The sequence below is a fragment of the Fusarium coffeatum genome, assembly GCF_003316985.1.
Source record: "Fusarium coffeatum strain FIESC_28 chromosome Unknown BRIP53273_contig_33, whole genome shotgun sequence".
Lineage (NCBI taxonomy): Eukaryota > Fungi > Ascomycota > Sordariomycetes > Hypocreales > Nectriaceae > Fusarium > Fusarium coffeatum.
Window position 1 is genome coordinate 183,241 of NW_022157830.1, and position 12,929 is coordinate 196,169.

The window sequence follows — 12,929 nt, forward strand, 5'->3', positions numbered from 1 at the left end:
TTAAATTAGCACGAGCTAGTCGAGCAAACCCGGTCTGTGCCTCGACGGAAGGCTTTTCGGCCCATTTGTAGTAGCTTGTGGTCTTATAAGACGACAGGATGTCCGTACTGTTTGCGTGAAGTCTCTCAACCACTCGTTTCTTGGTGATCACACTCTTTCGACATGTTGCGATCAACTCTTCTCCTCGCCCTTGCGGGCCTGACCGTCGCTACAGACAGTGTCTACTTCAGCGCCCAAAAAGCAAGCCAAAAGGGTCTCCCCTTACTTTCCGGCTTCAGTCCCCGTCCTCAATTCCTCAGTATGGCAGCGACATGCGAAGCAGGCATGAAACAATGCGGCAATACCTGCATTGAATCCAGTGGCCAATGCTGCGACACGACAAAAGGATCGTACTGCGAAGACGGCTACCGCTGTCAGGATGATGGGTGCTGTGAAGATGGAAAGCTTTGCTCTGGTCCACCTACAAGATGCACTGATGGCAAGGAGATGTGTGGAGGTTATTGTATTCCCAAGGGAAAGGTGTGCTGTCTTACGGGTTACTGTGATGAAGGCGAGAAATGCTCTTCGGGCGGATGCTCTTCCGGAAGCTCGTCCAGTGGAAGCGGTGGTTCCTCTGGTGGCTCTTCTGGCGGTACAAATTGCCAGAGCTATGAGGAACCTTGTGGTGATAAGTGTATGCCAGAAGGCATGGTATGCTGCAAGACTGGATACTGTCTGAGCGGACAGACATGCACCTCCGATGGAAAATGTCAATATGGTTCTGGCTCTGGAAGCAGCTCTGGAGGTTCATCTGGAGGTTCCTCCGAAGGCGGCTGTGACAGCTACCAAGAAGAGTGCGGTGAGGGATGCATGCCCAAGGGTATGGTTTGCTGCGACACAGGATACTGCTTGTCCGGTCAGGTCTGCTCCAGCGATGGTACCTGCAGATACGGTTCAAGCAGTGGAGGCAGTGGCGGCTCAAGCGACGACGACGACGATTCAAAGTCTGCCACCCGCACCTTCGACACTCCTTCTTTCACCGCGCCTTCGATCGAGCCTATTCCTACCCTCGACGACGATACTTTCCCTACATTCAGTTCTCGCCCTCTTCCTACTGGGCCCAGATCTGGCGGCGACGACGACGGCACCAGTAACAGCAACAGTGATGGAGGCAGCAGCGGCTCGATTGTCGTGCCTAGTATCTTCATGGGTGTTATCGCCATGATTCCTCTCCTTCTTTAAGTTGCGACTTCTTGGCAGTCAAAGCTGTCGTGGGAATTATGCATCCTTCCAGCACATAGGCAAGGATATGTTGTGCTCGTTTGAAATTATATTCGATGGAAATAATGAATCATGTCATCATGAGTTTGGAGATATCGTTCGTTGGACTTGACCTTATTTTGTACATATTATACCCCTAAATCAGAATCAGCATGTTTTGTCCAATGAAATCTCACATGTGTATCTCATCGTACATCACAGCGAGCTGGTGCTCTAACAGCCCTCGGTCACAGTGACAAAACTTCTTTTGCACTAGATGTGGTAACGTCAAACTAATTCGATTCTTGTATGTCTCCATAGCTCAACAGCAAAGTATGTGCTGAGAGAATTAGGCGGACTGAGTAGGCCGTAATTTTCCCTCCTTTTGCCATGCGCTTACATTCAAAATAAGAAAACTTGTTGGTACATCATGACGTTTCTCTCCGCTTCCCAAGCTCTTCCAAAAGTCTGGTAGTAATGAGCCTCTCCGGGGATCCCTATAATACATCCGCTAAACGCCGATAGTCATGGTAGTGTGGAATATTCATGTGTTGGGTGGTTGAGTGATGAGTTGATTTTGTGGGTGATTCGACCTCATTCTTCCGTGATATGTCATGTAGTTGAATCAATCATGGTCTTGCCCTCCTTATCTCTTGGCAGCTTGGTTGAAGCTCTCAAGAACTGTCTCCTTAACATCAGGCTTCGTCTGACCCTCGAGCTCCGAAGAGCTTTCAGACGAACCCTCCTTCTTGGGCTCAACAATAGCCTTAGCCATAGTCTGCGCTTGAGCTTGGCCAACCTTGCCAAACACGCTCAAACCAGTGGCAATCATGCCGCTGATATCTCCAACATTACCGGGAACGACAACTGCAGTGCTCTCGCGAGCCAGCTTGCCGAAGGCGTCGACATACTTCTCGGCAACTCTCAAGCTGACAGCAGCCTGGGCACCAGTATCTCCCTTGAGGATACTGTCTGAGACAGCATCGATACCTTGAGCAGTGGCAGTCGCCTTGAGACGGATGGCCTCAGCCTCACCATCTGCTTCGTTGATACGCTCGGCGCGCAAAGCTTCAGAAGCCAGAATAACACTCTGCTTCTTACCCTCGGCGATGTTGATGGCACTCTGTCGTTGACCTTCGGACTCAAGAATCTCAGCACGCTTGGATCGCTCGGCAGTGACTTGTCGGTGCATGGCTTCGACAACGGCGCCAGGGGCGTGAATATCTCGGATCTCGTAACGCAGGCAGGTAACACCCCAAGCTTCGGCGGCATCATTGATGGCAGCGGTGATGTTGGTGTTGAGTGCAGCACGTTCCTTGAGGACATGGTCAAGGGTCAGTTGACCAATTTCGGATCGCATAGTCGTCTGGGCGAGCTGAGAGATGGCATATTCGGCATCTTCGACTCCATAGCTGTTCACCATGTCAGTACCATGTTCTTGGTGTGCTTCAATGCCTTTCGTAGCTTCCTCGTAAGCTCGAAAGACCCAATGGCTACTCACCTTGCCTTGTACGCATCAAAAACACGAGTGAACAAAACACCATCAAGTTCCAAAGTAACGTTATCCGCAGTGATAGCGCTCTGGCTAGGAATCTCAATGGCAACTTCCTTGAGACTCTTGACGTATGCGATTCGATCGATAAAGGGCATAAGGACAGCCAGACCAGGTTCGAGAATGCGGTTGAACTTTCCCATACGCTCCACAATCCAAGCTGTCTGCTGGGGAACGAAGCGAACTACCGTATTGGCGGGAAGTCGGGGCTTGGAGAAGTACGAGGGCATAGCCGGGGATCCGAAGCCGGCAGAGACGAGAGCTCGGTTCGTGGTGCTGAAGGCTCGGCCATGAGCGGCAATTGATCGTGCCGTGATGGTGGTGGCGGCAGCGACGAGCCGCGATTGCGACTGCGGTGCCCTGAGGGCCGCCCGCGTAAGGGACATGGCCATTGTTAATCGATCGCGAAGTTTTCTGTGAACAGAGTCGAGAATGACGTGGGTAAAACACTGTGTCTGTTGATCGGATGAGCTTGGGGGAGCTGTCGATATTCCGACATTTGCCCGGTAGAACAGGCAAGCTTGATGTGACGCGGGTGGCTAGTACAGTAAATGCACTTTCCCTACCTCGGTCCTTCTGTGGCTGGTGATGGCGGGGAACCCTTTCCCTTGGACTTGATCGCGGGAGGAAATGGAAGTCACCGCCTTCCTTTCTGTTGCTGTGCCCCGCGCTGTGAGTTTGACTGGATCCCAAAGACCCAGAAGTCACCCAATATCTAACCGCCACTACACCAACGTCATCTATCGCGAAACCACACTGTTTCTTTCTTACTCATCTTCAACTTTTCTGGAAAATTCCAAGTTAAAGAGAACATTTCTGCAATACACGTCCTTTAAGAAATCGACACAATGTCTGCCAAGGTTCCTCGCAACTTCCGCCTACTGGAGGAGCTCGAGAAAGGAGAGAAGGGTCTCGGTGCTGAGGCATGCAGTTACGGTCTTGAGGATCCTGAGGATCTTCTCATGAGCAGTTGGAACGGCACAATTCTTGGTCCCCCTCATGTGAGTGTTTGCGAACAGTACAAGCGCTCCGTCTGGGAGCAACCAAGTCCCAAGTAGCTCTAGCTAACCCTTCTATTTCAGTCCGTCCACGAGAACCGTATCTACAGCGTAAAGATGCACTGCGGTCCTAATTACCCTGATTCACCTCCTACGATCCAGTTCATCAGCCAGGTCAACCTTCCCTGCGTCAACCCCAACAACGGCATGGTCGACCCCAACCAACTGCCCTGCCTTGCTCAATGGAAGCGGGAGAACACCATGGAGACAGTTCTTATTGAGCTCCGAAGGTATGGCGAGCTTCCACCATGAGACCGAAAGCTATACTAATAATATTCAGATACATGGCTTCATCCCAGAACAAGAAGATCCCCCAGCCTCCCGAGGGTTCTACCTACTCTTAGGTCTCAAACGACGAACTACATATCACGCCTTTATGTCAAGATTAAAGAAACAGGAACATCAAGATTAACAAAGTCTTTTGAATGGGTTGAGAAAGATGCCAAATGGCTCTATTCGACCGGTGTTCGAGAAGATGCGACTATCGCGAACTACAATATGATACACAAAGCTGCCTGTCCCAGAGAATGCCTCGCCCTTCCCATCCGTCTTCATCGTATTAGTCCCGTACTCTCTTGTTACTATTCGCTTTTCGTTACGTTCATCAAACAGAACAAACTTGCTGCCCCCTCTTGTCTTGTCATTATTTTAACACCGATTCCAACGACTCGAGACGTAGCCGGTTCGTATAGATAGCGCAAGAATAAACAATCCAAGATATCCAAACAGATAACTGAGCATAATCATCCAGGGCAATTTCTCCGTTCAACTCTCATGACAAAATGGCCATGTATCCCCCGTACGCCGCTTTTACCTCCCCAAAGAATCCTAATTGTAACAGTTCAGGAAATAAGACGAGTATTGTAGATAATCATCGCTGACAAATGAAAATGCGAATGCGCGTGTGATCATCCTCATGATCCAGGTATCCAAGAAAGAAATACTCCAATCCCTAGAATGCTGTTTTGAAATACATATAAATGAAAAAAGAAAGCGTTGGTAGAGTGTATCGTAAATCCCACAGTGGGATGTAAATTAGGTATGTTGTTTAGTCCTCAAAGCCCCATTTGGCGGGAGGACCAACGGCACTCAAGCGAGCCATGGTCTTGTTGACTCGAGGAGCAGATGTCGACATGGCATCGGGAGAGATGGGGCTGTCGGGTCGAGGCACGCCAACCTCAAGGGTATCACGCTGAGCGCTAGGGCTGCGGTGTTGGCTTCGGCTCGTTGATCGGCTCTTGAGAGCTGAGTGACGGTCCTTTCGTCCGCTGTAGCGGCGCTGCTGAGTATACATGACGACCTCAGGGACGGTCTCCTCTTCAGACTCCTCGTCGTCGAAAGCGTAGTCGTAGAAGTCGTCCAGATCAGGGCTGGGCTCGGAATCGTCGATGGAGTGTTCAGCAGCAAGACCCTTGTCGATGTAAAGAAGAATGCGTTCCGAATTGTTGCTGTGGGATCGCTGTCCGTGGTGGGACTTCTTGCCAGGAAGTTGGGTGGGGCTGAGCTCGTCCGAGGTGTCGTTGAAGGTTTCATGGCTGAGATCAATAACGGTGTTGCCGTCAGCGTTGACTGTTGTCTTGTTCTTAAAGGTAGGAGGGGCTGGGAAGTCAAAGTCCATTGTCTCCTCGGTAATGGTGGCTTCAGAGGGCTTGGATTTGTGGCCCTTTGAAGTGACCTTCTCATCCATCTCAGACATAACAGAGCCGCGCATTGTCTGTCGCTTGTGGCGAAGAGCAGACAAGAGCATCTCTTCCTGTCGAGTAACCGCCATGAATCGGTTGTGACCATCCTTTCCATCAATAGAGGAGTGTGCGGAGCGGATGTAAAAGTCGACAGAGCTTGGGCTCAAAGGAGGCGTAGGCGCGTCGGTAGTGGTAGTAGAGATGGATCCATGAGGGATGTAGGTCATGGCAGGGAGGAAGTCAAGCTCGGGCTCGGGCTCATTTTCAGAGTCCTCAGTCTCCTTCTCTTCCTCGTAATCAGAATAATCTTCAGGTGCAGGTTCGGGGTAAAGAGCGACAATCTTTGATTGCGAGTTGTTGGGGATGGCCTTGCTGTGTCCTGTGTTTGAAGTGTTTACTGATGAGTTGGAAAGGCTCGACGTGCGCGAGGGAGCAGTTCCCTCCTGGATAGTGTTGGTGGAGCTTCCAGAGAGAGAGCTGGATCTGGGGGCGATAACAGGGTTTCGTTGGTGTCCGTTGGGAATGGTCAGGTAGTTACCAGAGCCTGAACCTGTTGTCTGCTTGCTCGACCTGCTCAATCGTTTGGAGCTGTTATCAGCGCTCTCGGAAGTTCGAGAGGTGCCTGGACGGAAGTCAATAGAAGACCCAGCATCCGAAGTTGCGTACTCGGGTATCGAGGGATAGCTCTTGGTAGAGGACTGGGTGTATGCATCGTCATCTTCAGAATCCGAAGAGAGCGAAAGAACGCTCTTCTCCTGAAGGTCCGACTCTTGGAAACTCCTGCTCGTGCGCTTTGAAGCCTTGGACGTGCGGGTGTGTCTGCTAGAAACACTAGCAGCGCAGTCTGTAACTGAGGATGAACGGGGCTTGTTGGCCATGATAGGTTGGGGTGGTTGAGGGAGGTTGCGTTTTGCGTATTGTGAGACAATGTGCTCGGCGTGGTGACCTGGCGGTATGTGTTGTTCAAGTTTGCTTTGTCGAGAAATTGGCTTGGGCTGGTGTGAATCCTTGGACTTGGACTTCTCCAAAACCTTCTCATCCTCATCAGGCTCGTCCAACTCGTCATCAATGATTGAGCGGAATGACATTTGCTCGTAGTGTTCGTAGAGATTAGGCAGACCGTTCAGGTGATTTTGTTGTCGGCGGTTACTGTTGCTCTCATCTGTTTTGGGTCGATTTGTTTCCGAGGTTGCTGATCTTAGACTTTCCTTTGTAGGTCGTCTTGACAACTTGCCCCTTAAAGATGGAGTGCTTGTTGGAGATAGGATAGATGGAGATCGGGTAATTTGATCCAGCATTGGACCCTCCCACTGTGCCTCGTTCTTTTTAGACCGTCTTCCCATTAGGTGAGACAAGTCAAGTTTTGTAGGCTTCTTTTTCTTGAGTTTAGCCTCGGCAATTGAGTTCTCCATATCCAACATCCTCTCCGCTTTTGACGGCATGCCCTTGGCCATGGCTGAGGCTGAGGTTTGTTGAGTTACGGAGAGAGGCTGCTTAGTCTTGTCGTACCACGAGTGGAGCGTTGACGATGACTGTCGCTTTCGCACGATGCTCGTCATATCGGAAGCGTCCTCGTCGTACTCATCGGTGGGCGCGCCGTTGACTCTGAACTGCCGCGGGACGATCTCAGACTCATCCCCCCACTCCCGCATTCCACGCTCCTGGTTTGCTGGAGACCCGCGGCCATAGCTTGAAGCCTGCGGTATCCCAGGAGCGGGCGCAGCAAGATTGAGGCTTGAACTGGAGAAATTGTTATCGATATTGATAGCTGAAGCACCCAGGATCTTCTGGGCCTTGTTCATAGGCGGGGCGGTGACCGTCACGGTGGGAGCCTGCTTTTTGCGGCCGGAAAACCCGAACTTGCCCATCATGCTGGCGACGTCGTAATTAATTTTGGCTCTCGCGTCGCCAGAAAGATCGTCTTCCCCCCTTGGGGTTTATTTCGTCAGCACGATATCGACTGCTCTTGAGCCAACATGTGCGGAAACGCGGTGTCGCTGGTATGGTATTCGAACTGGATATCCAATACTTTAATAGGATGTCAAAAGTAAGCAAGTTAATGCCTCCAAATATCGCAGCGAATTAGATATTCGTAAATAGTGTCTCAGTTGTCGATGACAGTTGATTCGTTGGTGAAACGCTGGATGATATCAGAGGTCGTCTCGTTTGTTCTGTCGTTTCGCCCAAGTTGGTGTCTTATTGGCGTATCATCCCGCGGTGCATCTGCCAGTATTAAGTGCCGTTCTGGTGTGTACGAAGTCTTGGTATTCACGGTTTACTGGTCCCCTCGCGAGATTCCGACTGAATGTAACGACCGACGGCGATCAAAATACTACAGTATAAGAAGGAGAAAGGAATTGGAGGGGGATTAGAGGAATAAGAAGAACGACGTCGAGATGAATAGGGACGACCGGTGAATGTTCAGGTCGGGTGGATTTGGCTTGGATCGGGCTTGACATGGGTAGGTAAGTGAAGTGATATGGGGGGTGTAGGCCTGTAAGGGCGTGTGTGATGGGAGGAAGGAGGGTCCGGGGGTGTGACAATGAGAAATTGGGAAGGAGAGGAAGAAGTAAAAAGCTGCGATCACCTTTGAACAAAAGCACTGAGGTGTCCTGTCCCCAGTCGCAATCTGCTAATTACTCCTACCCGAACCAGAACCAGCGATCAGGTTAAAGCACAACCTGGACAGTCATCCACTTGCACGCGACAAGAGGAGAGGGCAAAAAATGGGATCTAACCGACCAGCCGAGTGAACGTGGTCCTGACCCTGACCCTGATCCTGACCTGGAGGTTCTGATGAGCCTCCACAGCATTGAGAATCGACTGAGTAGTGCGGCAACAGGGGGCTTGCAGAAGACAATCGGACTCCCGGATAGAAATACGATCAACATGAAAAAAAAAATTAAATAAAAAAGAAGAAAGAAGAAAAAATAGATTTGCCTTACATTAAAACATAAACTGGGCTTGAAGGTGGCGGCATTGACAGAAGCACACAATGAGATAGACCGACAGCCTAGGCATGACAAGACACTGGAAGCTGAACAGCGGGCAACTCTAGACCAAACCGAACCAATGCAAATCACTCTCACCTTCCCCGAGAAGAGAAGAATATTCCCATCCATTCAGAGCAGTGCAAAGCATAAACACCACCTGTAATAGCGGCGTCTGCTAGGACTAACCCGGCTAAGACAACCCCCCGCCATCATTTACCTACTGTATTGAGGTGCGATCCCCAAAGTCAAAGTCAAATGCTGAAAAAAGAGTCATGGCTGTACGTTGAAGGGGACCCGATGGGATTGGCAGGGATTTTATCCCAAAGAATACCATCTTAGCGACAGAACCTTCCACCACAGTAGAGCTGAGAGAGAGCAGATTGTGCTTGAGGTATAACACTGCTGTCATAAGAGTCAGTGTCAAGTCTCCATACAGACCTAAATTTGTTCCTTGCAGAAGAAGCCTTCCATTCTTGTTCGATCTCTCCGATGGCCTGAACGTAGAGACGTAGTCTGATCCAATCAAGTTCCCCAGTTGGGTCCTGAAATGGTTATTCTCCAGCCACTGTAGCATCCAGCCTCGGCAGTATAGGTAGGGACATGATACAACTGCCGTTTCCGTCATTAATTGGACTCAATGCATCTTTTGTCCCTCTCTTCGTCTCTTTCATCCGAATATCAAACTCACAAAGACAGACTCCCATGCCCGGCTGTACGGATAGCTAACATAAAGATAGTCACAATACAAGGGGCCTCACGTTGAGTTTTGGGGCTAGAGCGTCCCGAATGGTGGTGACGGTGGTGAACCGAACCAAAAACCTAACTTTTTTCCCTGTGAGTCCCTCTTCTCATCCATGTCCAGGGGCCGCAAGACGGGGGAGGTCCAGGGGTACTCAACTTCCCTGGACGGATGCTCCGCTCAGAGCACGCTATAAAGATCCCAAGACCCGGACCCCTGTACCAGAGGATCTGCTGTCCCCTGCTCGCCCGTAATGGGTCTTTGTAACTGAGGGCTGTTGGGACAGCTCAGTCAGGTCAGGGCGCTCTGCTCACCTGTACCGTACAGTAGAGGCCGCTGAAGATGTCTTGAAAGGTTCAAACGGGCAGGGTCTGTGTTGTTCTATTGGGTGAAAACGGTCATTTACGGGATTGATTCAGTGTGCTGCATAGTCAAAGCGCACTTCATTTAACATGTAGGTATGCCTAACGGTTCACGTTCGTATTGTTGTTGTTGTTGTTGTTCTTGTTGTCGTCAAAAGTATGAGGCTTCCAAGCTTCCTTCTAGTGGAAATGGTAGAAGAACAAGAACACTAAGTTGAGCCCTGAGTGATTGGTTCTCAGGTACCAAGATTAAAGTAATCAGGATTTGATCCAATCGTTTTGGTTCTTCAAGATCTGTATGTCGATCTCTTTCCTGCTGCAGCCATTGTCTGTGGTTCATCCTCCTTGTCTAATATTAAGGTACACACGGATAGATGTAGGAACCCTTCCCCGTTTGCTTCCAATACCATCCATCAACTGGGAACAACCCATGAGAAGGCGGATGGAAGCAAACTAGCTTTCGGAGCTATGGTCAGTTAGTCTTGGCAGAGCCTCTTTAGTTGCAGGATAGTGGGAAAGTTGAACGCCGTCGCGCGTGAAGAGGCTTTGAGCTATGGCTAAAGCAATCAATGAATAAGTTACAAGTCCCCTAATAATTACTGGACTGGACTTGAAGGGAATTGTCTGGACACAACCTGAAGCATTCGGTAGGTGCGGAACCTGGTTGAAGGAGTGAACATGGTAAATGGTATGCATATGACGGAAGAATTGATTAAATTGAACAGAACCCTGACAAGCTAGGTAGAACTAGCAAGGGACTGGATTGACCGGTGGATATTCTAGTTGACGCGATCCCATATTGCGCGTGCTATTCAATGCCACGATGGATGTCACGCTGTTGAGAGAGCCTCCCTTTCCCTTGGTCCCCAGATCCGATCTTCAGAGCTGTCAATCTCGTTTGTCTATTAATTAGTCATGAGGTTTGCTTGTGATATTGCACAACTCAACTAACCTAACATAACCATTTATCAGATGATTTCTTCACATCCGCTGTTTGATCAGCACAGAGACATCACGTCTCCGTGCACACCCGACGGTTTCGTTTCACTCTTGTTTCCAAACTTGCCGTAAATAAATTAATTCAACACCTTCGTCTCTGCCGGCACGTCATCCGAAGATAATTCTTCATTATCCGGTGTTTTGAGTAGAATAATTCTTAATATGGAGGTTTGTTTACCGTAGAGGATCTCCATGTAGCGCGTGATCAAAATATCTTTACCAACGAGGCTCTTGTAGATCACTGAGCGATGCGACCTCACTTAGGTCCATGCTCTCCTTTCGCGGTTCCGCGTTAGATGCGGCTATAATGAAAACTCATTGTTCTCAACTCAAACTTGAGCATGATTTAATCGCACGAGTGACAATCAGATCGATATGCTGCCTGAGCCTCTTGATTAATAACATCAGAGCTCCTGCTCCCACATACGGGACATATGTAAACACACAGACTGGCTCTGCATCCTTCATACGAAGTGGACTCTTTGAATGTTGGTCCAGTTTATTGCCCGCGATTACTTCAACACCAACAAACGCTAACAACGGAGGTGTTTCCCTCAAAGAGACACAAGCTCGAATTCCAAGAACGTTGGTGTTCTCCATTGTTTGTTTCTAGCCGTTGTTCTGGTTGAAGTTTCTCTGGTATTGCCCCTGAGCTTACTGTACATTCATCTTCAGCCATGACTCGCATTTTTTGCCTCCCGCAAACAAGAGTTACCTACTCAACTACTTTGCAGCAATTTCCTTAGCGGTGGACGAGACTTGTCCATCGTGATTTATCACAATTGAGATTCATTATAAGAGCTGTTGATTGATCAGTTGAGCTCTTGTTTATCATCTGTCATGTTGTCTTGAACAGGGTCAGGGTATAATACTGGACCCTCTCGTTCGTTCGCGTATGATGATCCTCTGATCCTCTGTCTGGTTCAACACAAGCGAATTCAAGTTCCCATCGTAGCTCACCTACTAGACCTCATCTGGTGAGTAGGTAGTCACTAAGATGCTAGCCACGACTCATGCAAGCCCGGCTACTAACTTAGGTCCCTAACTATTGGAGTCCAAACCTGGGGGCAGTTGACAATTATCATGCCATTTTATATATTGCCAATATATATCCGTATCTCTTAATTAAACGAGTCTGATCCCCCGATTGCCTTAATCTTTCGCTCTTTCGATATCTGTATTTCGTCATTTGTTATGAATCTTTGTCGATATCCATCCATCGGTCCTACCGTCCCTACGTCCGTTCTCAAGACAAATGGTCCCCTGTGAACTGAAACGCGGGATTTGAACAAGGACAGTCCTTGTTCCTTTCCTTTTCTTCTTTGTATAGTCTCGGCCAACTCGATCACGGATCAACAAACGGTGTCCAACCGTGAAGAATAAGCAGATCGTCTGTTTCTATTTCTTGGTGGTTTCAGGTGTTGCTGTCATTCTGTCCTTTGACTTTCTCTTGCACAGCCTTGTTGGTGGGTATAGAAAGAAGCGACTTACAAGGTGAAACACCAACCCAACATCATCCCTACTTGATTTGAGATATTCTGCTCCAGCTCCTTTCTACTGCGAATCTCTTGCCGTGTTTATACTATTGTCTTAGTCGGTCCTATGACAGCCTCAAACTTTAAGTAATTAGAATAATTGCTTCTTTCATTCCCGTGTCTTTTCTTGTTTTGTTTTCTTTTTTCTCTTTACTTTTTCGCGATCTGATTTCCAGTTTGTGTTCATTACTGTAACGTCTCTCCACACATTACGAAGATAGCAATTTCAACATTTCTGAACTGATCCATCGCGTTTCTCAGCCAATTGCAGCTCTTGGATTCTCTTTCGCTTTTTGTGACAACTCCATGTTTCGTTTTGCTACAAGTTTTCGTCCGGTCTTTTGCTGTGCATGTAACTATGACATGCTTTTGTAACAATCCCCAGCTTATCTTCGTTTCCTTGCCGCAAACCTGCATTGCCATCTTCATGCGTAGAGGGTGTTCGATTTAAGACCGAATTAGATGATCGGGCGAGGTCGTCGTTCATCGGCAATACCTTTTCTTTGTTGTCCGGATCCTGAGAGTTCCGTTCTCAGCCCTGTGATGTAGGGTATGTGTGATTGGAGGAATGTTTTGTTCATCACTCTTTGACTGCAACATAACCCCATTTTCGATGTAAATAAGTCTTACAAACCGGAGGGTAAGCAGTTCTTGGTATCTGAGATACGATGTAACATAGTCGATCATTTGTGATTATGTACTGGGCAACTATGCGCATCGGATCGATTTGAACTGTCCATTCTCAGAGCATCAAAGCAATTGGCATTAAA

At 48.8% G+C, this 12,929-nt stretch overlaps 4 protein-coding genes across 4 annotated transcripts; 2 read left to right on the top strand and 2 right to left on the bottom strand.

The window, feature by feature from the left end:
• Positions 1-162: 162 nt before the first annotated feature.
• On the top strand, positions 163-1,221 carry FIESC28_01216 (uncharacterized protein; the record flags this gene model as incomplete). The annotated part of the gene is made up of 1 exon (XM_031155367.1): positions 163-1,221. The coding sequence occupies one exon, from the start codon at positions 163-165 to the stop codon at positions 1,219-1,221; it is 1,059 nt and encodes a 352-aa protein (XP_031020534.1).
• A 664-nt stretch (positions 1,222-1,885) lies between these two features.
• FIESC28_01217 (uncharacterized protein) lies at positions 1,886-3,183 on the bottom strand (the record flags this gene model as incomplete). Its single annotated transcript, XM_031155368.1, has 2 exons — positions 1,886-2,651; positions 2,741-3,183. The coding sequence occupies 2 exons, from the start codon at positions 3,181-3,183 to the stop codon at positions 1,886-1,888; spliced, it is 1,209 nt and encodes a 402-aa protein (XP_031020535.1).
• A 456-nt stretch (positions 3,184-3,639) lies between these two features.
• On the top strand, positions 3,640-4,193 carry FIESC28_01218 (uncharacterized protein; the record flags this gene model as incomplete). The annotated part of the gene is made up of 3 exons (XM_031155369.1): positions 3,640-3,792; positions 3,874-4,079; positions 4,130-4,193. 3 exons carry the CDS (start codon positions 3,640-3,642, stop codon positions 4,191-4,193), a joined length of 423 nt encoding a protein of 140 aa, XP_031020536.1.
• A 704-nt stretch (positions 4,194-4,897) lies between these two features.
• On the bottom strand, positions 4,898-7,402 carry FIESC28_01219 (uncharacterized protein; the record flags this gene model as incomplete). Its single annotated transcript, XM_031155370.1, has 1 exon — positions 4,898-7,402. The coding sequence occupies one exon, from the start codon at positions 7,400-7,402 to the stop codon at positions 4,898-4,900; it is 2,505 nt and encodes an 834-aa protein (XP_031020537.1).
• Positions 7,403-12,929: the final 5,527 nt, after the last annotated feature.